The sequence below is a fragment of the Callorhinchus milii genome, unplaced genomic scaffold (genome assembly GCF_018977255.1).
Source record: "Callorhinchus milii isolate IMCB2004 unplaced genomic scaffold, IMCB_Cmil_1.0 Scaffold3, whole genome shotgun sequence".
NCBI classification, from domain to species: Eukaryota; Metazoa; Chordata; class Chondrichthyes; order Chimaeriformes; family Callorhinchidae; genus Callorhinchus; species Callorhinchus milii.
Genome location: NW_024704744.1, coordinates 94,136,205 through 94,157,340, shown reverse-complemented (window position 1 = coordinate 94,157,340; position 21,136 = coordinate 94,136,205). Strand labels below are relative to the sequence as shown.

The following is a 21,136-nucleotide window of genomic DNA, read 5'->3' as shown; positions in this document are numbered from 1 at the left end:
GCTTGTCCCTCACACCCTCCACCCCACCATTGGAGGTCGCGCTTTGAGCCATATGTCCCTAAACACTGGAACAATCTCCCTCAATCCTTCTATCTTGTTCCCTCTCAACCCTTTTCCAAGACCCACCTGAAAACCGTCCTGTTCGACCATTCTTACAGTCACCTCCCCGCTCCCCGGCTCGGAGTCAGGATCTGTCACTGTTAAACTCTCTGAGACGTTACCCTGCGGGGAGGGCGCTATGTAAGTGCAAGTTGTTGTTAAAGAGGCCATCTTAAAGCAGGCTTTAAAAGAGGGGAAGGAAGAGGGAGAACAGAGTACGGATACATTACAAAAGAGCAAAATGAGACACGTGGGACGAGATATTAGCGTTTCACCCACAAAACATGCAGTCGATTCACTTTACAGTACATTCTGCGAAGAGCTTCGAGGCGTCTCGAAGGTGTGATGAGGGGCTACAGCAAATGCGAGGATCATTATTATCACTGTCACAAACTGCAGATCATCTCAAAACCAATATATACGTTTCTGTCTCGTAACATACCTTAAGAGTGTGTTGTTTTTAATTGTAATATAAACACAACACCAATGAATGAATGATAGATAGATAGATAGATAGATAGATAGATAGATAGATAGATAGATAGATAGATAGATAGATAGATAGATAGATAGATAGATAGATAGATAGATAGATAGATAGATAGATAGATAGATAGATAGATAGATAGATAGATAGATAGATAGATAGATAGATAGATAGATAGATAGATAGATAGATAGATAGATAGATAGATAGATAGATAGATAGATAGATAGATAGATAGATAGATAGATAGATAGATAGATAGATCTCTTACCTTTTTTTTCTAGTTTACTGTCATCCATCCTTGCTTTTTAGTGTGGGTGGGGTGTGTGTGTGTGTGTGTGGGGGGGGGGGGGGGGGGGTGTCAGGAGTAACCCCAAAATGTCCCAAGAGATGAAAGTCAGGATTTATTCTGCTGTCTGGTGGTGCAATGAGAACCAATAAGAACAAACACACACACACACACACACACACACAAGCAAAGCAAACAAACAAACAAATAAATACAAGTGATAAAAGTTAAGACGACGAGTCAGGTCTCACGTCGCAGTCACTTCAGAAGGACACACACACACACACACACACAGAGAGGGAGAGAGAGAGAGTGATTTGGAGGAGCAACGAAGTCACTCCAAAAAAAAATACAGAGAGCAAAGTCGGACTCACCCACGTCAAGTGCACCATTTCTTCCCCCTTTTCTTTGCCGATTGTGAGAGAGAGAAAATAGAAATAGAAACAGAAACATAATACGTATTCCAAGTTAACTTTTTTGTGTGTGTTGTGTGTGTTGTGTGTGTAACGCGGGGGCCCAGCGGCCTGGAGTGACCGGTTGCCGTGGTAACGGGTCACCACAGGACTCGGGGTCACGTGGTGCGCTCGCCCACCGCCTGGTCACGTCACGTCACGTCACGCCCCGCCCCGCGGGGAGGAGCTGGAGAGCCGGTGACGCTGGTTGCCAGGGCGACGCGGCGGCGGGGGGAGGGTGTGTGTGTGTGTTGGGGGGGGGTGGAGCGTGAGCGCGTGAGAGCGAGCCCCAGAGCCGGAACGAGGCTGCCCGGGCCGGTGACGCGTTACCGTGGCGACGCGCGCTGGTTGCTACGGCGACGGGCCGGGTGGCGGGCGAGTGGGCGGGGGCGGGGCCGGAAAGGGGGGATGGGAGGGGCGGGCGAGAGACGAGGGAAGCGGGGGGGAGAGTGAGCGCGGGGCACGTGATCGCCCGTCGGCCTTTGACCCCCCCCCACCCCCAACCTCGCGCGCGCGCGCAGCGCAGCGCAGGAGCCGGAAGTGATCGACGCCAAAGGAGGCGCGGGGACGGCAGGAGCCGATGGAGCTGTGCCGCCGGGAGGCTCGTCCGTCCGCCTGACCCGCCGTCAGAGTCCCGCTGAGCATTCGTCACAGCCATAAGTATATAATATATACATCTTTAAACATATATATATATATAGATAGAGAGAGAGAGAGAGACGGAGGTATAACTCAGTCCGACTGAATACATTGGCAGAAACATAACATGGCCTCAACCACCACAACACCACCACCGCCTCCACCACAATGACACTCTTAATAGAGAGCGCCTTTCACGTCGGGAGGACGTCCCAAAGCGCTTCACAGAACACACTGTAAAGTGAATTGACTGTATATTTGTGGGCGAACGCGGCAGCCAATTGCGCACAGCAATGTCCCACAAACAGTCGTAGATTGAAAATGACCAATTTATTATTGTTTTGGGTTTTGGAGGGATTATTATTAGGCTCTGTGTGGAGTAAGGAAACTTGCCCGAGGTTTCGCCCTCTGCCTGGAATTGAACTCAGGTCTCTCACTTGCAAAGCGAGTGCTCTAACCACTGAGCTACAGGACTCCACAAGAATGGCCTTGAAAGAGAGGACGAGGATCTTGAACTCGATCCTCTGGGGGATGGGGAGCCAGCGGAGTCGGGCGAGGGTGGGGGTGATGGGGACGCGGAGCCTGGGGCGCGAGAGTACACGAGCTGCAGAGTTTTGGAGGGAAAAAGCAGGGCCTGTCCAGAGAGAGGGATAGTGCATGTGAGAGAGAGAGAGAGTGTGTGTATATGTGTGTGTATGTGTGTGTGAGAGTGCGAGTGAGAGAGTGTATGTGTGTGTGAGAGAGAGAGTGAGAGAGAGTGAGAAAGAGAGTGAGTGAGTGTGTGCGAGAGAGAGTGTGTGTGTGTATATGTGTGAGAGTGTGTGTGTGTGAGACTGTGTGTGTGTGAGAGAGAGAGAGAGAGAGAGAAAATGAGTGAGTGAAAGAGTTGACTCAGTGCTCGCTTCTTCTCTTCATCGCTCGCTCTTCGGTTTCAAGACCTGCCTCATTCCTTCCCTCCCCCTTTCCTTTTTAAAGATGTTGCTGTCGGTCTGTGTGTTGTGAAGGGCGGAGAGATGCAGGTCTCCTGGGAATCCAGACCCGCTGAGTGATGAGAGATCCGCTCCCGGCAAGCTGCTCACCGACTTCCAGCTCGCCATGGCGGCGGACTTGCAAGCCAAGTATCAGAAACTCGCTCAGGAATACTCCAAGGTGTGGCCTCTTGGGATTCGGTGCTCATTTGTTTTGCTGTCTTCATTATATTATTTAAAAAAAAGAGAAAGTTTATTTTGAGATGTAAGGTTAACGAACTGACACTATCGTAGCAGATAAATCCCTCAACTGCAACGGTTATGAGAATGGAATATATTTGGAGTGGGCCATTTGCACAACGGGATATTTTTAATGCAATCATAACATCTGCAATGGACGCGCTGCACATTTGGGAATCGATAGTTTTTGATCTGGCACATGCAGAAACTCGTCATTAAGAGAATCCAAACCAGACTAAGAGTTTCATGCATCCCACCTATACGTAAAAACTCCTGTGTTTGGAATAGTAATAATAATAATCCTTGCATTCGATATAGTGCCTTTATCATGTCTTGTAGATGTCTCAAAGCGCTTCACAAAATACACTAAAGTGAATTGCCAGTATATTTTGTTGAAACGGGGCAGTCAATTGTGCACAGCAGTGTCCTAGAAACAGCCGTGGATTGAGTGACCAAATTATTATTTTTTTTGAAGGCATAATTACCCCCGGGAAAGGGATCTGCCAATCGACTCACATCCGGGTTCCTACTTACTGATAGGTAAACATAGACTTGTGGAGTAAGGAAACTTGCCTTGCCCGTGAACCGAATCCTGGTCCACTCACTTGGAATCTGTACTCTCTTATTTACCTATTCCGAAGAGCATCAGGTGCCGGTTGGGGATAAGAGCTGAGTCTTGGGGTTTCCAGAGTGTGTGTTTGTTGGGGTACCAGCTAACACTGTGTAGCTTACAATTGAAAGCACTGTCTGGCAAGCTTTTCTGCTGCTTGACAACTAGGATCAGCCTACCCTTTAGGGCTTTGACTTACACAGTTAATGGGAGCTGAGTGGACAGAATCCCTCCCCCTCCCTAGCCAGGCTGACTGGGCTGCCATCAGCAGTGACCTGGAGTATTGTGGGCTCAGGAACAGGACTACCAAGATCACTAACATTCCATTGCTAAGTATGTCACCTTGGAGCCAGTTCAGCTCCAAGGAGGCTCCATGTACTCCTCTCTCTATTCCCCCCCCCCCCCGCACCCCCCCTAGCCCAAGGAGATAAGTTACCAGTCGGTCATTTGATATCTGGCAAACTCAAGTGTGAGCTCTCACTAGGTGGATAGCAGGTATCAGAAACTCCCCGCAAGCTTCCTGGTGAACAGCACAGCTCATCATGAAATGCATGGGAGCATTGCCGCTATTTTCGTGCCCACAGATCCTTACAACATTCTGCTTGAACATTGTGTAGCTTGCTGTATCGAAAGTGCGACTTGAACCTTGGTGAACCCTTGTTTGCTATGATTTTTGTTTGCTGAGTAGCTGAGTATTGGGATTGTAAAAGTGTTTTCTGAATATTTCAGCTTCGGGCTCAGAACCAAGTACTAAAGAAAGCTGTTGTGGATGAACAGGCCAATGGTACATCGCTAAAGGTATCCTATGATGTGTTGAAATTGAGTGCAATACAATCTCATTGAACATGACCCAAAGCATGTTGGTGTCCGCTGAGTGGAGGGCGTGGTTGGAACAACAACAACCTGCCTTTGGAGAGGCACCCTTCACGCAGGGTAGTGTCATGGGATAGAGGTATTGGCTGAGGTGGGCAATGTTGTGAAAATAATGGAAAGTTGAGTGGGTGAGTCAGTTCCTGGATGTAGGGTTTGAAGGACAGCTGGGAACTGAACAAGAGACCAAGCTTTCTTGCAGACTCCATGAGTGGACCTTGGTGAACACCTGCCCTCCACCTTACCTGATCCCAACCCCCTACTCGGGTCCAAATCCCTGACTGTCCAGCTGCTTGGAACGTCCTCCTGAAATGAAAGACGCTGTACAAATGTAATGTATTGTTTTTGTTGTTGTTGGTGCGTTCCTTCTATTTACTTTTTCAGTGATGACAGCATCAGGATTCTGTATGGATTAAACAACGACAAGATTCCATTTATAGAGCGCCTTTCACGTCGGGAGGACGTCTCAAGGTGCTGGACAGTTGGGTCAGGACCCGAGCAGGGGGGAAATGGTCAGGGTGAGGGGAGGGAAGGGAGGGAGCGAGGAGGGGGTAGAGAGTCGAGAGGGGAGCTGAAGGCTCGGTCAAAGAGAAAGGTCTTGAGACCGGCCTTGAAGGAGGAAAGGGAGGAAGCGGCGAAGGCACTGGGAGATGGAGTTCCAGAGCCTCGGGGCTGAGAGGCTGAAGGCGCGTCCACCGATCGTAGAGCGGTTAGGGCGGGGGATGTGGAGCAGACCGGAGCCAGAGGAACGGAGGGTACGGGCAGGTAGGTAGGGGGATAGTAGGTTGGAGAGGTAGGAGGGAGCGAGGCCGTGAATGGCCTTGTAGGTGAGGATGAGGATCTTGAATTCGATCCTCTGGGGGATGGGGAGCCAGTGGAGGTGAGCGAGGGTGGGAGGGATGTGGTACCGAAGTCTGGTGTGGGACAGTACACGAGCTGCAGAGTTCTGAATGACCTGCACCTTGTGGAGGGAGGGCCGGGAAGGCCGGCGAGGAGAGAGTTTCCATAGTCCAGCCTTGAGGTGATAAAGAGAGATTTAACCCTCCAGTCTTTGCATTGTCGACAGGAGGAATTGAAGATGAAGGACCAAAGTGTTAGAAAGTTGCAGCAGGAAATGGACAGTTTGACATTCCGCAATCAGCAGCTGGCAAAGCGCGTTGAACTACTTCAGGAGGAGCTGGTGAACAGCGAGACCAAGGGCAAAAAAAACAAGGTGAGAGAGCTGCAGTGTTGCTGAGCTCCTGAGAACCGCGAGCCTCAATCCAGTGACTATTTGATTCAAATGTTGTTAACCTTTCTGCCTTAAAGAGGGCTTCCAAGAACTGTATGTTAGATATAACCCCCAGCACAAGCAGTTTTTAAAATATGTGAAGAAGTCAAGTGATCTGCCTGAACAGGCTCGGCTGACAGATTCTCGGTTTAATGTGAGATCCAATGGATGGCATCTCCGACAGTATATTGTCCCAGCACCGCACCTTAGATAAGAGTTTTCTCCTTGTACTGCCTCATTGTATACTGCTTGTGTTAGTCTCAGTGAGGATCTCTGCATTGTCACATGTTGTCCACAAACATTAAAAGGCTGTGTTTCCCTAGGTGTCGTAAAATGCTTACTTTGAGTACACCATTTATTCATGAGGTTGTGTCTGATAACAGAATGTTTCATGTGACTTGCCTTCTGGCAATTCAGAGCTAAAGCTTCATCTTGGTGCTGATGCATGATTCAAACCTATATTGTGCTTCTCTTCTGAGGCGTCAAACGCAAACCCACTTGTGCCTCAGGGCAGTTATTCATGTGCGAGCTGATATCATGAGTATCAGTGTACCACGGGGAAGAGGGGAGAGCCATTGTAACTAAGGGCCTTCCTATCTGTGTAGCTTTGTTTCACACTGGACAGTGTGCTCTTGCTGCTAAAGATCCTCGATTTAAATGCAAGGTGTTGTTACCTATAACTCTTGAATTGTTTCCTACACAGAAGAGTAATGACTCTCCATCACAATTGAGGCAGCAGCGACAGAGTGTGTTTGATGAAGATCTACAGAACAAGATTGAGGAAAACGAACGACTGCACAAACAGGTGAGTCTGGCCTGTGATTTCCAAATTGGCTTTTACATAAGATATTGTGAATATTGAAGGACCATCTTGGAGGGAATATTTTGAACAGAAAGTACACTTCGTGGAGTCCTGTAGCTCAGTGGTTAGAGCACTCACCTCGCAACCGAGAGACCTGGGTTTGAAACGTTGGGCAAGTTTCCTTACTCCACACGCCACTGTTTAGCAGCAGTAAGTAGGGACCTGGTTGTTAGTTGATTGGCGGATCACTTTTCCGGGAGTAATGATTCCTTCAAAAAATAATAATAATAATTTGGTCATTCAATCCACGATTGTTTGTCTGACACCGCTACGCGCAATTGGCTGCCGTGTTTCGCCCACAAAATATACAGTCACTACACTTTATAGTATATTCTGTGAAGTGCTTTGAGACATCTCGAAGATGCGATGAAGCGCCATATCAAATGCAAGGATTATTATTATGTTATATATTACAATAAAAACCTGGCTAGCCAGAAGAATTATTTTTTAAATATTTTTTCCATTTCAAGCCTGATCCAGTTAGGGATGAATCCCAGATACCCTGGGGTTTACTGTGAATTTTCCAATAGAAAATACAACCTTGAATTTTCCACTTCACGGACTTCTAACTATGTCAGGCCACTTTCCTTCCTTGATTGCTCTGGTGATGTACGTTTTGGCGAGGGAATTAAATGTTACCGATCCTCCACTTGCTCCCCTACTCTTTCTCCCACCCTCCACTCCAACCCTCCCACAGCTCCAGTAACTGGCAGTTTAGACTTGGGAGCCAATTTAATAAGAATATTGTTATAATAATCCTTGCATTTGATATAGCGCTTTTCACATCTTCTAGACGTCTCAAATCTGAAGCCATGCGACCATACGCATTGGGTGGGGGGGAGCATCCTGGGGTTAGCAATTCTGTGTTGGCTGTGTTGTCGGTCTGTACAGGCTTCGCAGTTCTCCTCTGGGTCTGAATAAATTCCAGGATTTACCTGTAACATTGGAATCTTGGCTAAGGAAATGTTTTTTCTCTCCCTGCTGCCCACCCAATGATCTGGACCGACTGTTACCCATCTGGACTGTAATCTCACAGATGGCTTGTGACCCAGGCAAACAATAAGCCTTCCCGTTATTAGACATCCGCACTCTACACAATCGTAGAGTCCTGTAGAGTATTGGTTAGAGCACTAGCCTCTCAAGCGAGAGGACCTGGCTTTGATTCCCGGGCAGGGTGCAACCTTAGGCAGGGTTCCTTACTCCACACGCCTCTGTTCACCTTGCAGTAGGTAGGAACCTGGATTGATTGATGGATCGCTTCAAAGTCCCTTCATAAAAATTTTTGGTTTAAATAAGAATAATTTGGTCACTCATCACGACTGTTTGTGGGACACTGCTGTGTGCAGTTGTCTGCTGCGTTTCGCCCACAGTCAATTCACTTTACAGTCTATTCTGTGAAGCGATTTGAGACGTCTCGAAGACTTGATATCAAATGCAAGGATTATTATTATATTATTCTTTGATTTTTCTTAAAACAAACAGGTGCACGAGGCCCACGAGCAACATGGACAAATCGAGACTGATCTTCGAGGGCGGTTAGCCGTGTTGGAGAAAGAAACCGCGCAGCATCAAGCTGTAGTTGAAGGCTTGAACCAGAAATATATGGATATGATCGAGAAGCTCCAGAACGACAAAGCCAATCTGGAGGTTGGTTAGCCTGTCATCAGTTCCTCTGCGGATTGTTTTTCCAACGCAAAATTCGAATCACAGTTGAGCCCCATTGGTATCTGGCTTTGTGGTTTTCAGTGCCCCGTTGTTCCTTTACCCACTAGGGGGAGCTCGCAAGGTAGGGTTTGTTTCTGAAAACTCATTGCAGAATTACTGGATGTTTCTACTTTGTGGTGTGGTGAAGTGGTCACTCTGTGTTGAGCACGTTTCGTTCCATCGCTTTGACGGTGACGCCAATTGCCGAGCCTCAAAGCAGGGAAAGGTAGGTGGTTGCTCCGGATGTGCTCTGGGACGCTACCCTGTGTGAGGGTCACTGTGTAAATGCAAGCTGTTTGTTGTATGCGTTATAAACATCTTAAATTGGTTTTTAAAAAAAATCTCTGCACAGTTAAAAGATATCAAAAACACGGTATTCCGGGGGGAAGATGAGGCTTTGAAGTTTAATGTTTAGAAAAGTAACTCCTTTTAAAACGCAACTTAAAGCTGCGTAGACTCGGAGACAGCAATAGGGGAGCAACAAGGCTGATTCTCTAATGCAGAGGGATGAACTATGAGGAAATGACTAGATAAGCTAAAACTCTTCAACCTTGAAAACTGCTGCCTCAGAGAGGATCTTATAGAAAGGTACATAAGCTGCTTAATGAATAGAGAGGCAATACCTTCAGATATGCATAGACAAGCAGGACAAGAGGTCATGGATTCAGGGTTGTGAAGGACCATTTAAGACAGATGCCAGGAAGTATTTATTTGAAGAAAGTGATCAACAGCTGGAAAGAGTTGCCAAGATGGGTTGCAAAGGCGAGGATGTTGGGACTCATTTAAGGAATGGCTTGAAGCTGTAATAGATAAACGGTAAGATGGGTATTGTGGAAGGTTGAGTTCAAGTGGGCTGAAAGGTCTTCTTCATCAAAACTCCTCCTGTGTCCTTAAATGGGAGGAAAGGAAATAATTATCAGCTGTTTAGTCATTATAATTAGTCTGTTTCAAAAGCCCCATAAATGTCAGAATCATTTGCTGATTTGCAGGTTCAATAAGCCTTTAGACTGAGCTGTAAAGTTAGAAGGCGGCTGATTTTTGTCCAGAAATATTCCGCACCCACATGCGCAGGTGTAACTTAAAGACCCCTGTCACAAGTGACAAGACAGCTGCAAGCTTTTCTTACAGAACCTGCTGTTTTCTCCCCCAGGTGAAGTCCCAGTCGTTGGAGAGAGAGGCAAAGGAATGTAGGCTGAGGGCCGAGGAATGGTAAGGCTATCATTTGTCCTGTGCTACTTGCCACCGATCATTCCACACTGTTACACAACTTGTAACCGGTTTTGAATCTCTTTAAAACAGTCAGCAACAGCTGAAGAATACATACGACGATCTGAGCAGTCGATTGGACCAGTCGGCCAGTGTCATTCAAGAAAAAGTATCGTTCAATGACACGAGTGAGTTTTTCTTTGTTGTTTTTCGTGTTTCGTGATTCCAGGTCTGTCTCTTGGTATAATGGAAGACCACAAACTTTGCTCAATGTTTTGGTGAATATTTTTTTATTGCAGCTTAAATGTGGTTATAACAAAAATGAGCGGATCACCATGAGTTTTAAGATCAATTGTAACAAATTGATAAGTTGCCTTATTAGGGTAACTAGATCTGAGCTACGGAGTCCTGTAGCTCAGTGGTTAGAGCACTTGCCTTGCAAGGGAGACACCTGGGTTCAATTCCAGGCATGGAAAAACCTTGGGTAAGTTTCCTTACTCCACACATGTAATAATAATAATCCCTCCCAAACAAAACAATAATAAATTGGTCATTTTCAATCCACGACTGTTTGTGGGACAGACATTGCTGTGCGCAATTGGCTGCCGCGTTCGCCTACAAATATACAGTCAATTCACTTTTCAGTCTATTCTGTGAAGTGCTTTGAGACATTGAGAAGACTTGAAAAGTGCTATATCAAATGCAAGATTTATTATTATTACATCAAAGGCAAGGATTATTATTTATTATAGATCTTATGATTACAAGCCACAATATTTTGATTGATGTTTCTGGCTTGACATGTATAGTGAGTGTTTGTGGGCGAGTTCGCTGCAGAGGTTATTGTATCAGAGCCCAATCCTGAACATGCATATATTTCACACTGAGGCAGGATGTTGCCTTTTCTTCTGAAGGATAGCCCAGACTGGTTTTATCAATCTCCCGTGGCCGGAGTGGTGTCGTTTTGTGACTATTAAGTATTGTCCAAATTTCTCTGAAAGTAAACCTTCTCACACTCCTGTTTTCTACATAAGAATGTGCAGGACTAGAAAAGACCATTGCTCTTCTGATTAGTTGGTCCTGTTGAGTTATTTGTTTCTTGATGGTGAAAAACCGTTCAAAAGATGTTTTTAATGTCTCATTTCTACACAGGGTTTACTCAGTACAACACTCTGAATGTACCGGTCCATGATCGGAGACATCAGGTGAGTATCCTTGAACTGAGTAGTGGGAATTGTTTAATTGATTAGTTATTCTATCTCTTCCTGCCTTTTCATTCTCAGTCATAATTTATAAAATATAACCCTACAGTAGAATGCCATTTATCCACAAGCCATAAGAGCATAAGAATTTGATCGGTGAAAGAAAACCAAGGTCCATCTAGTTCCCCTGCCACCGTCCTGGCAGTCGCTTGACAAGTCGTGTCCCAAACTATATACTGTATCCCGAGATATTATTTTCTAGTAGAAATCTATCTAATTTGTTCTTGAAACAAACAACACTTTCTGCTTTCACTGTCTCCCTAGGGAGCCTGCTCCGTAAGTTTACTGCTCGCTCACTGAAGTAGTGTCTCCACAGATTTGTTCTGAATTTAACCGCCTTCAATCACAGGCCGTGTCCTCTGATCTCTGATTCTACTGTTCAGTACGAGATAAAACAGCTTATCATGGTCTACATTATCTAGTCCCTTCAGAATCTTAAAGAACATAAGAAAGAACATAAGAAAGCCGTTAACAACATGTCCGTTTAATCACAAGGGCTTCCCAAGTGGAAGTTGGATGTATAATGATGAAGTACAGGCTAAAATACTTTTTGTCCACATGTGTGAGGTTGCCAGTTTGGTTTCCAAGGACGCTGACCTAGTGTTGCACACTGTAATGAACTTGGGCACAACTTTACTTAGATGCAACAATAGTATTTTTTCCCCTCAACATCACTTCATATTCATCTTCCAATCACCATATTTGTTAAGACATATTTTTCTGTTCCCCCCCATTCCTTGTTTTTGGGATGTTATATTTGTGTCCTCTTGTAACTAAGAGAAGTAGAAAAGAATTTGAGCAAAATTCCTAAGTTGTGCTCACTTCCCACCCTGTGACTTTTGTGCTAATGGAAATGATATTGTAAGTGCCGCACAGTCACCACTGTTAGATATTGATGATGATGATGATAATAATCTTTACATTTGATATAGTGTCTTTCACATTGGGAGGATGCCTCAGCAGCGTCCAATAGACAACAACAACAAGATTCCATTTATAAAGCGCCTTTCACGTCAGGAGGACGTCCCAAGGCGCTGCACAGTTGGGTCATGACCCGAGCAGGGGGGAAATGGTCAGGGTGAGGGGAGGGAAGGGAGGGAGCGAGGAGGGGGGAAATGGTCAGGGTGAGGGGAGGGAAGGGAGGGAGCGAGGAGGGGGGAAATGGTCAGGGTGAGGGGAGGGAAGGGAGGGAGCGAGGAGGGGGTAGAGAGTCGAGAGGGGAGCTGAAGGCTCGGTCAAAGAGAAAGGTTTTGAGACCGGCCTTGAAGGAGGAAAGGGAGGAGGCGGCGAAGGCACTGGGGGATGGAGTTCCAGAGCCTCGGGGCTGAGAGGCTGAAGGCCCGACCACCGATGGTAGGGCGGTTGGGGCGGGGGACGTGGAGCAGACCGGAGCCAGAGGAACGGAGGGTACGGGCAGGTAGGTAGGGGGATAGTAGGTCGGAGAGGTAGGAGGGAGCGAGGCCGTGAATGGCCTTGTAGGTGAGGATGAGGATCTTGAAATCGATCCTCTGGGGGATGGGGAGCCAGTGGAGGCGAGCGAGGGTGGGAGTGACGTGGTCGCGGTGTCTGGTGCGGGACAGTACACGAGCTGCAGAGTTCTGAATGACCTGCAGTGTGGAGGGAGGTGGCGGGAAGGCCGGCGAGGAGAGAGTTCCCATAGTCCAGCCTTGAGGTGACAAAGGCGTGAACCAGGGTTTCAGCGGCGTGAGGGGTGAGGTAGTGCCGTAATCTGGCGATGTTCCGGAGGTGATGGAAGGCGGTGCCAGTTGTGGTGCGGATGTGAGGGAGAAAGGACAGCTCAGGGTCGAACAAAACGCCGAGGTTCCTGACCGGCTTTGAGAGGTGGAGAGTGCAGCCTTGGATGCTGATGGTGTCAGCGCCTGAGGTGCGGAGGCGCTGACTTGAGCCAATCAGGAGGGCCTCGGTTTTTCGCACGTTGAGCTGAAGAAAGTTGTCTCTCGTCCAGGACTCGATGTCGGACAGGCAGCTGTCAGGACATCGGTGGTCGTGGAGTTGAGGGTAGAGGAGGAAAGGTAGAGTTGGGTGTCATCCGCATACATGTGGAAGTTAACTCCATGTCTGCAGATGATGTCACCACAGGGGGAGCATATAGAGGGTGAAGAGGAGGGGACCGAGGACAGAACCCTGAGGGACTCCACATGAGACAGTACGGGGGGTGGAGGAACGTCTTCCTCCCTCTGTAGCTTTGAACAGCTACTTGCTCTCCAGGTTGATCGTCAAAGCTGTGCCTGGATGGAGCCAGATGAATACACTACTTGCTGTTATTGGCATAGACACTAACCCATCTGCTAAATAAGCCCTTGTGTGTTGTAAATCAACTGTATTGTTTATGCAACACTGCGCGGTCTCAAAATGCTTAACAGCACAAGTTGGATAACTATTATTTTTATGCAACATGACATTTTGCGGTCATATTACGTTTCAAGGTATTTGCCCAGATGTTGCACTGGAGATGTTAGCAACTCTAATGTGCGCAAAGTAGTTATCTATAAATAGGGTTGCTGCATTTGATGTGTAAACTGTTTTGAGACGTTTCACTGTGTTAAGAAGTTATATCAAATACAAATGCTGTACATTTGGGAAGCACTGCATGTGATGTGGTTGAGTGTAATAAGGGTGGGGGTAGATGGATCTTTGAGGGTATTTAGTTGGGTACTGGTGATGTCTGTCATTTGCTGATATTGAACTCCCTTTGGATGTGCGTAGGGGATATAAATGTCCTTTGCATGAGACATTAAACTGAGGTCCCATCTGCCTGATGTTCGGATGGATGTTGAAGATCAAAATAATATTTTCAAAGAAATTGGAGTTTCTCATGACGTTCTGGCCACCAATTCTCTAGCATCAATTAGTCATTGATGCCTTGGCTGTCCAGTGACTTTTTTTTATGGCACAGAACACAGAAAGGCACCTTTGGATTAAACACAAGTCACGAGACCACAAGTACATATAAATATCTTTTGACTAGAAAAGTGCTATAATAAGGCTAGTTCTTTCATTGAAAAACAATGCACTTTGTAAGTACGGTATAGTTCTTTATTGACTGAAATGCTTAATCTGTCATGTCAATTCACTTTAGAGTATATTCTGTGAAGCGCTTTGAGACGTCTAGAAGACGTGAAAAGCGCTATATCAAATGCAAGTATTATTATTATATATATGTTCTATGTCCTATGTATAGAGTTGTAATTGAGATATTCAATTTCAGCTGAAAGCTCGGGATGTTGCCAGCCAGGCGCTGGCTTTTCTTCGCGACCTGGTAGGAGCGTTGTTGAATCTGCATACGTATATGGAACAGAGGGTTCAGATCTACCCCATTGATTCTGCGACAGATACTGTATCTTCACTGAACCAGAAGGTACGTTTTGTTTCCTGGACAAAGAACGTATGAAGGAAACAATTTCAACCGACCCATGTGTCTCATTCTGCCAAGAATTTAATTGTATAATAGTTTGGTTTCTAGCACAGAAGTCGTGTTTGTTATTGTTTAAAAATAATAACTACATGAGCAAAGCAATTCCGATGGATCACTGGACAATGCATGCTTGAATTATGGTCTTTGCTCAGTTAGCTGATTTCACCCTGGATAGCAATAAGTGATGTTGGTTTGGCTCCTTAACCCTGAATTAGGGAGAGGGTGTTTGTGCCCCATTAAGTAAGAAGTACTCAGATGCCTTCAGAAGAGAAACAAAAATGGCAGGCGGTAAAAAATCAATGAGAATGGAGGTTGAGATGTCTTCTTGAATATCTCCATGTAGTGGGTGCTAGGGTTCATCGAGTCTTGTTCCTTAGGAACAGTTCATGTACTATTGCACTGGCTTGTTGAGGGGAATGTGGGACAGGCGATGAGATGAGCTTCAGTTGAATGCATACAATCACAGATAGAAAATCATTGGCAAAATCAATTTTAATCAATCAATAGGAAAAATCAGCTTTTATAATTTAAATTCGGGTGAAAATAGTTTTTTTTTAACCAATTAACCCCAAACTTTTTTAACCAAACAAAACGGGTATTTGTGAAAATCATTTTTTTTAAAAAAAACAAATTGAACACCAGTACCTTTACACACTGCAAAGTGACTCGACTGTATATTTTGTGGGCAAACACACCTTCTATAACGATCACACTGTTTGTAGAAAGAACGTTCTTACTTTCTCGAATATAATTACCAGAGCTATGTTGTAAAATACTTTTCTTTTTTTTAAAAAAGTTTTCCGAGTATCTCCATGAGAACGCCTCTTACGTTCGCCCTCTGGAGGACGGAATGTTACATCTGTACGAGAGCATCACTGAGGAAACTGTTACCTCTCTGGTAAGGTCTGAAGTCTGAACGTGTAAAAAGAGGCCAAAGGCGCAGTTTCTAATACTTTTTGGCACAAGTTCAAACTTGATCTGTGGTGTTGGAGTTTGTCTGGTACCAATTATTGAAAATATTTAACCTGGAGTGGAGAGAACATAAAAACAGCACATGTTTCTAATTTAAATTACAAATTCTGTTTTCCGTCGAGAACACTAATCTTCTCTCCCCCCTTCCCCCCCCCCCCACACACTTTTTTTTATTAGGAAACTGCTGTGAAACTCAAACCGTTTTCTGAAAACCTTAACGCTTATGTGTGCTTTCTGAAGAAGATTCTGCCCTATCAGTTGAAAAGGTAAATTCACTGGACCGATTCTTCTTAAATAAACGTTGTAGCTTTTCATGGAGACATTGATAATGTAGAAGCTGGATTTATTTATCTGTTATTCTTAGGAACATTGACAGAAACCCTCTGGTACTTTGCCCAAGCAATCATTATTCGTAAAATTCTTATGTACTCCTTTCTCAGGGCACATGAGTGAAGATTACTCTTCTAGTTAATTATATCCTGCTCTTTACAGAATCTTAGTCCTACAACATACTGTTTTAGGTGTGTGTGTGTGTGTATATATATATATATAATATATATGTGTACATAAAACATGGCTGTTATGTTTTGGATACAATTCCTTCAATTGAGACTCATTCAGAAATGTGTATGTGGAGGGAGTGTGGGTGGGAGTTGATTCAGAAATGCTTGGCTCAGATGCTTGTCAGGAATCTTACTCATTTTTACTTTGTTCAAATACTTCTTAGTTTAGAGGAGGAATGTGAGTCTCCTCTCTGCACAGCTCATTTACAAGCCAGAAACCTGGAGCTACAATCTGATATGAAACAGCTGACTGCTGTCTTTGAGAAGCTGCAGGTTTATATCAGCCTCCTGGCTTTACCAAGTGAGTTCACAGAATGCCTTTGTCTCCGTTGCTTAAAAGTATGTTTGATGCTGACGTCTTCAAACCCTTTACTGTAGGTGTTTGGAAGCTGCCATTCAGAGTGGCTTTTTTTTTAGTGGATAGTCAATAACTCTTAATAACAGTAATGGCTTGGTGCATTATTTCCTTGTGTCCATTCTTTTGCTCAAGTATTTGCTCCGCTGCTGTCTTGGTAGCGAAAACTCAGGGATGCTCCAGTGAGGAGAGCACACACATCGATCTGCACAAGTTGTCACTTCAATTATGGAAGACGCAACGGGTGCTATTGCATCTAGAATGCTGATTATCTGGGCATTTTATACAATGCACATTAGCAGAGTTTACGTACAGCAGTGTAGAATTATTGGTCCTTCCTGAAATTGTTTTAAAACCTGCAGTGGGTGAACAACAACAAATTGCCTTTCACGTCGGGAGGACGTCCCAAGGCACTGGACAGTCAGAGATCTGCACCCGAGCTGGTGGTTGGGATCAGGAACACTTAATGAATGTGTTTTTAACTATTGAGGGGGAAGTTTGCTCCCATTTTATCATTCTCCCCCGTCCGGCTCACACCCACCCACACCCACACACACACACACACACACACACACAACTACCAATACTGAGCACTAATTATCCAGCATTAAATATTTCAGGGTATATTTATATTTTATTCAATGGAGCTGCTGTCTTATATTCAACTGAATTTTTACTTTGCGTTTCTTGTTCGTTACAGGCACAAAACCTGAAATGCTTCTTCAGACCAACCACAACATTGTTTTCACACAGCTTGCTGCTTGTCTTCATTCACTACACGATGTCACAAAAGGTAATGCAAACACAGCAATAAAATGGCTTTAATGCCAATAAGGGGGCTGCAAGGATTCCTTTCTACATAGAGTGCCTGGTTCAAGGTCACAACACAACTGGCAGACTTGGAAGCTATTGTGCTCCATGTGTACACCACGTGTAGAGAGGCAATTACAAATACCTTAATTTTTTAATTAACAACCAGTCCCTTTTGACGAGTGGTTAATTACATAATTACATAATTAAATACTCCTGCAGTTCTTTCTGTACTCAGGCTTCCACGTGGTGTGCAATAGATTCCTTTTGCCAAAGTTACAACATTATGGGATTGCTTGTTTCAACGTCACTATCTTAGCAATAGTAAATGCGTCAGCTCAGCAATAGGCGATGCTTTAAACCGGCACGCAGCTAGATTGTCTTTCACACAAACCAATTCTGATCAGTGTATTTGATTGCTGTTTGATCACACAGCGTTTTTTTAAAAAAATTAAAAAATAAATCTTTGATTGAAAAGATCCAGCATTGCTCTCTCTGGGTTAGAAAGGTGTGGGTTCAAATCCTGTGTCAGTGACTTTGACTCCAGTGCAATGTTGGGGGGAGAGTTTCATTGTTGGAGGTGTTATCCTTTGAATGAAATGCTAAACTAAGGTCAACTGCTTATTTAGGTGGACAATAAAGAACCCATGACACTGTTTGGAAAGATATAAAACTGCAATTCTGTTTCTCAGTCTTTTATATAGGAAGCAAAATAATATCTCCAATCTCACCTGTTTTCCAATTACAATCTAATAACTAATGAAAACAAGGTACTATGTACGCAACACGGAATATAAAGAACCGGGTAAAAGACATAACATAGGAGAAAACTAAGTATAAAAGCTACTAGTTTCAAAATGGTTTAATTAGTAAGTTTTCCTTAAAAAACAAGCTCTTGCCTGCTCTCTCTCTCTCTCTCCTTTCTCTCTTTCTACAGACGTGCTGTCAGAAATGTATACTGTTTGTTCTCTCCCCCCGTTAAGTGTTTGCCTAGCCTGGCTAACGTCCTGCAATCTTAAACCAAACAATTTCAGGGGTCTTTGAACCTCATGGGGGAAGCAACGAGCCTTTCAAACCAAAACACTGATTGTCCAGCGCTTTGGGAGGACATTCTCCTGACGTGAAAGGTGCTATACGCACGTCATTTTGTTGTTGTTTCAAGGCTCATTATGCTGGGGGTGTCATTTGACGTTGTCTTTTTGATTCCAACAGAAATCGAGCAGTCTTGTGCAAACAATGGCTTTCAGAAATCTGCTTGCCTTTGTTCCTGTTTTTTTTATACATAACTGCAGTGACTAAGGCAATTTTCTAAATTGTCACAGCAAGGTTTCTGCTTTGTATCTTTTGAAATAGGCTTCCTACCCAATTTTACACACCAGGATGTGCTGATTTATTTTTATTGAGTTGACACCTCTCTATATGCCATAACATGTTTCCTTTGTATAGCCTCCGTGCTTTTTTTCAGATAGAATATACCCACATTAGATTACAATATCTATGCACTACCAAACTTCTTTCACTCGTGAAGCATATGTACGAACATTACATCACGAGTTTATTTATAGTGAGCTCCAGCTGAATGTAATTCATTCCATTTATAAACCAAACGCGTATTTTTTTTAGAAATCTAGTGCAAACCTATATGTATGTGCAAAAATAAATTAAGGCGCTATTGTTCTCTTGCGGAACAAAGGAGCCATAAAAACACTACACTTTGTATTCTAGCTGTGACAGCATTAAACGATAGATTACAATAAATATCTTTGCACAGTGCATGGTTGAAATGTAGAATTCTGTGTGCCAAACCGCTGAATCAGAGTCGATGGATTACTTTAAAAGGAAATTCGATGCTTGGAAAAGAATGCTAACGAGGATAGGAGAGGCGAGGAGAGTGTGGGATCATGTAGAGAAAAATGCAGATTTGATGGGCACACTGACCTGTTCTGTAACGTTCTGTTTGCTTCTGGCAGCGAAACTGCTGCTAATCCACATGTGCCTGGAGCATCTTCTTTGCACAGCCGGAGTAAAACCTGCGCAGTTTTGCTCATAGTCAGCCTGTCAGTCAATCATGTTATTGATGTTGTCTCTCAGCGCTTGAATTTGATTGCGACTGGACTACGCAATTCATGTCAGTACATTTTCTTTACTCCCGGATAACTGCCAGGGCAGAGCGTATGTAAGGTTCTCCTTCTGAGCAACAACAACAAAATTACATTTGTAAAGCGCCCTTCACTTCGGGAGGACGTCCTAAGGCGCTGAGCAGCCCCCAGAAATACACAGCTCCTCCATACAGGAAGGAATGAAGGACAAATTGCACATTTCATGTAGGACAGTGACTCAAAACAAAAGCCTGGGATTACCGAGCAAGGTGGGAAGGGAAGTGATTTTGAGGGTACTGGATGAAGGCGCGGTCAAAGAGACGTGTTCTTGAGAGAGTTTTGAATCTGGGAGAAAAGATGAAGGGAGTTTGGCAGAGAGTTCCAGAGCAGGGTCATGGTGTCTGAAGGCTGAGCTGTGATGGAGGGAGGAGTGGGGGGGCGGTGAGCGTAGATCAGATTCGGAGTAGGGAAGGGGATGAGTGGGAGAAGAAGGACTCTTATGAGCATTCTATTTATTGACTCCAAATCCCTGACTGTCCAGTGTCTTGTGACGTCCTCCTGACGTGAAAGGTACTGTACACGTGTAACTTGTATTGATATTGATTCACCACCGTTAAATCTTTTTTTTTAATGTTGTTAGATATTTTGAAGCATTACAATCAGAAGGCTTCATTGGAACAGGAGCTCCCCACAGTAACACAGAAGCTTAAAACGACTAACGACTGCATCCTGTCTTCCATTGTGGCATTGTCAAATGTTTCAGGAAAGGTAATCTTTTTATTTTACACTCTTCAGCTGTGATTGTGGTTGTAATTTGACACGGAAGCAAGTGGCAGTTGTCAGTCGGTTGCCACATATGATTACGGTCAGTGCTAATGCTTCTATTTGGATAATGGATGGTGACTGTTTTTTTCAAACTCACAATACTTCACTGTTCTTTTGGATAAGGCGTTAAACTGCATTTGTGTTCCCCTCACTCATGGCCCTGCAGTTTCTGGCAACCAGTCATCTAATAAAGGCTATTTTTGGGGCTTTGCTGTGTCCAAGAGCGGCTGCCATGTTTGCCAACAAAAGCAGTCAGTGCACTTCACAGTAATTACTGTAAAGCGCCTGAGACGTTGTGACATTTACAGGCACTGTAACAAGTTTTTTTTTCCACAAATAAAATGGGTGTGTATCAATCATCATTTTATATCTTTCAATCTAGACCAGCTGTACAACTATTAAAGCTAGTTGTTTTCCCGATTTCGTTCATATTTTCTTTCATTCCAGGAAGTGCAAATAATATCTTTACTGGGGGGGAAGAGAATATATGCCGTGTTGTCTTGGTATATAGTCCACTTAATAGCAAGGTTACAACGTAGACCGGAAGTGCGCTACACTTTTATAACTATTTTTCATGGCTAGTTTTCTAGCATAACACTCGATTTAATTTCATGGACCCAAACCATCACACTTATTGGGATCGCCCTGTATATTTTTCTTCTGACTTGCTTTTCTATGAAGCTTTAAATTGCTACGTGTCAAAAGTTGCGGTGCAATTTGTTCAGCTTGCACGAGAGGAGATGGTAGCCATAAAACCTGGGTGTATCTAGTCCGAGGTAAGGCTGCACTCTAAACTTCAGTTAGATTTCACGAATGCTGAAGTAGAGACATTATATGAAGTTCCAACAACCATGGTTCTTTTCTAGATGAAGAATACCGGGAACTGTGCTGTTCTCTCGTTCTCTCACTCTGTTCCTTAAATCGCTTGAGGGATTTTTTTGTGTTCCAAAGTGACAGGTTTGGATTGGTGTGAAGGTCCGGGTCGTGGGAATGTGTGGATTGCAGCTGGGTGTGTGTGCGGGGAGGAGGGGGCTGTGTTCTCAGATGCAGAGCAGCTGGGTGTTCCAAGTGGATGGACAGACAACTCCAATGTGGAAAGCCAAGGGTGAGATCATGCA

The 21,136-nt window shown here is 44.5% G+C and overlaps 1 protein-coding gene across 1 annotated transcript in view; it reads left to right on the top strand.

Annotated features, from left to right (window-relative positions):
• Positions 1–1,860: 1,860 nt before the first annotated feature.
• Positions 1,861–21,136, top strand: part of ppp1r21 (protein phosphatase 1, regulatory subunit 21) — a 29,402-nt gene continuing 10,126 nt past the window's right edge. Inside the window, exons 1-15 of the mRNA XM_007896833.2 lie at positions 1,861–1,987; positions 2,942–3,115; positions 4,514–4,582; positions 5,721–5,867; positions 6,628–6,729; positions 8,269–8,433; positions 9,641–9,699; positions 9,790–9,884; positions 10,849–10,901; positions 14,188–14,337; positions 15,191–15,292; positions 15,544–15,632; positions 16,094–16,230; positions 16,985–17,077; positions 19,834–19,961. Of these exons, the coding sequence (XP_007895024.1) occupies positions 3,062–3,115; positions 4,514–4,582; positions 5,721–5,867; positions 6,628–6,729; positions 8,269–8,433; positions 9,641–9,699; positions 9,790–9,884; positions 10,849–10,901; positions 14,188–14,337; positions 15,191–15,292; positions 15,544–15,632; positions 16,094–16,230; positions 16,985–17,077; positions 19,834–19,961 (1,443 nt within the window). The 5' untranslated portion in view covers positions 1,861–1,987; positions 2,942–3,061. The remainder of the gene's footprint in view (positions 1,988–2,941; positions 3,116–4,513; positions 4,583–5,720; positions 5,868–6,627; positions 6,730–8,268; positions 8,434–9,640; positions 9,700–9,789; positions 9,885–10,848; positions 10,902–14,187; positions 14,338–15,190; positions 15,293–15,543; positions 15,633–16,093; positions 16,231–16,984; positions 17,078–19,833; positions 19,962–21,136) is intronic.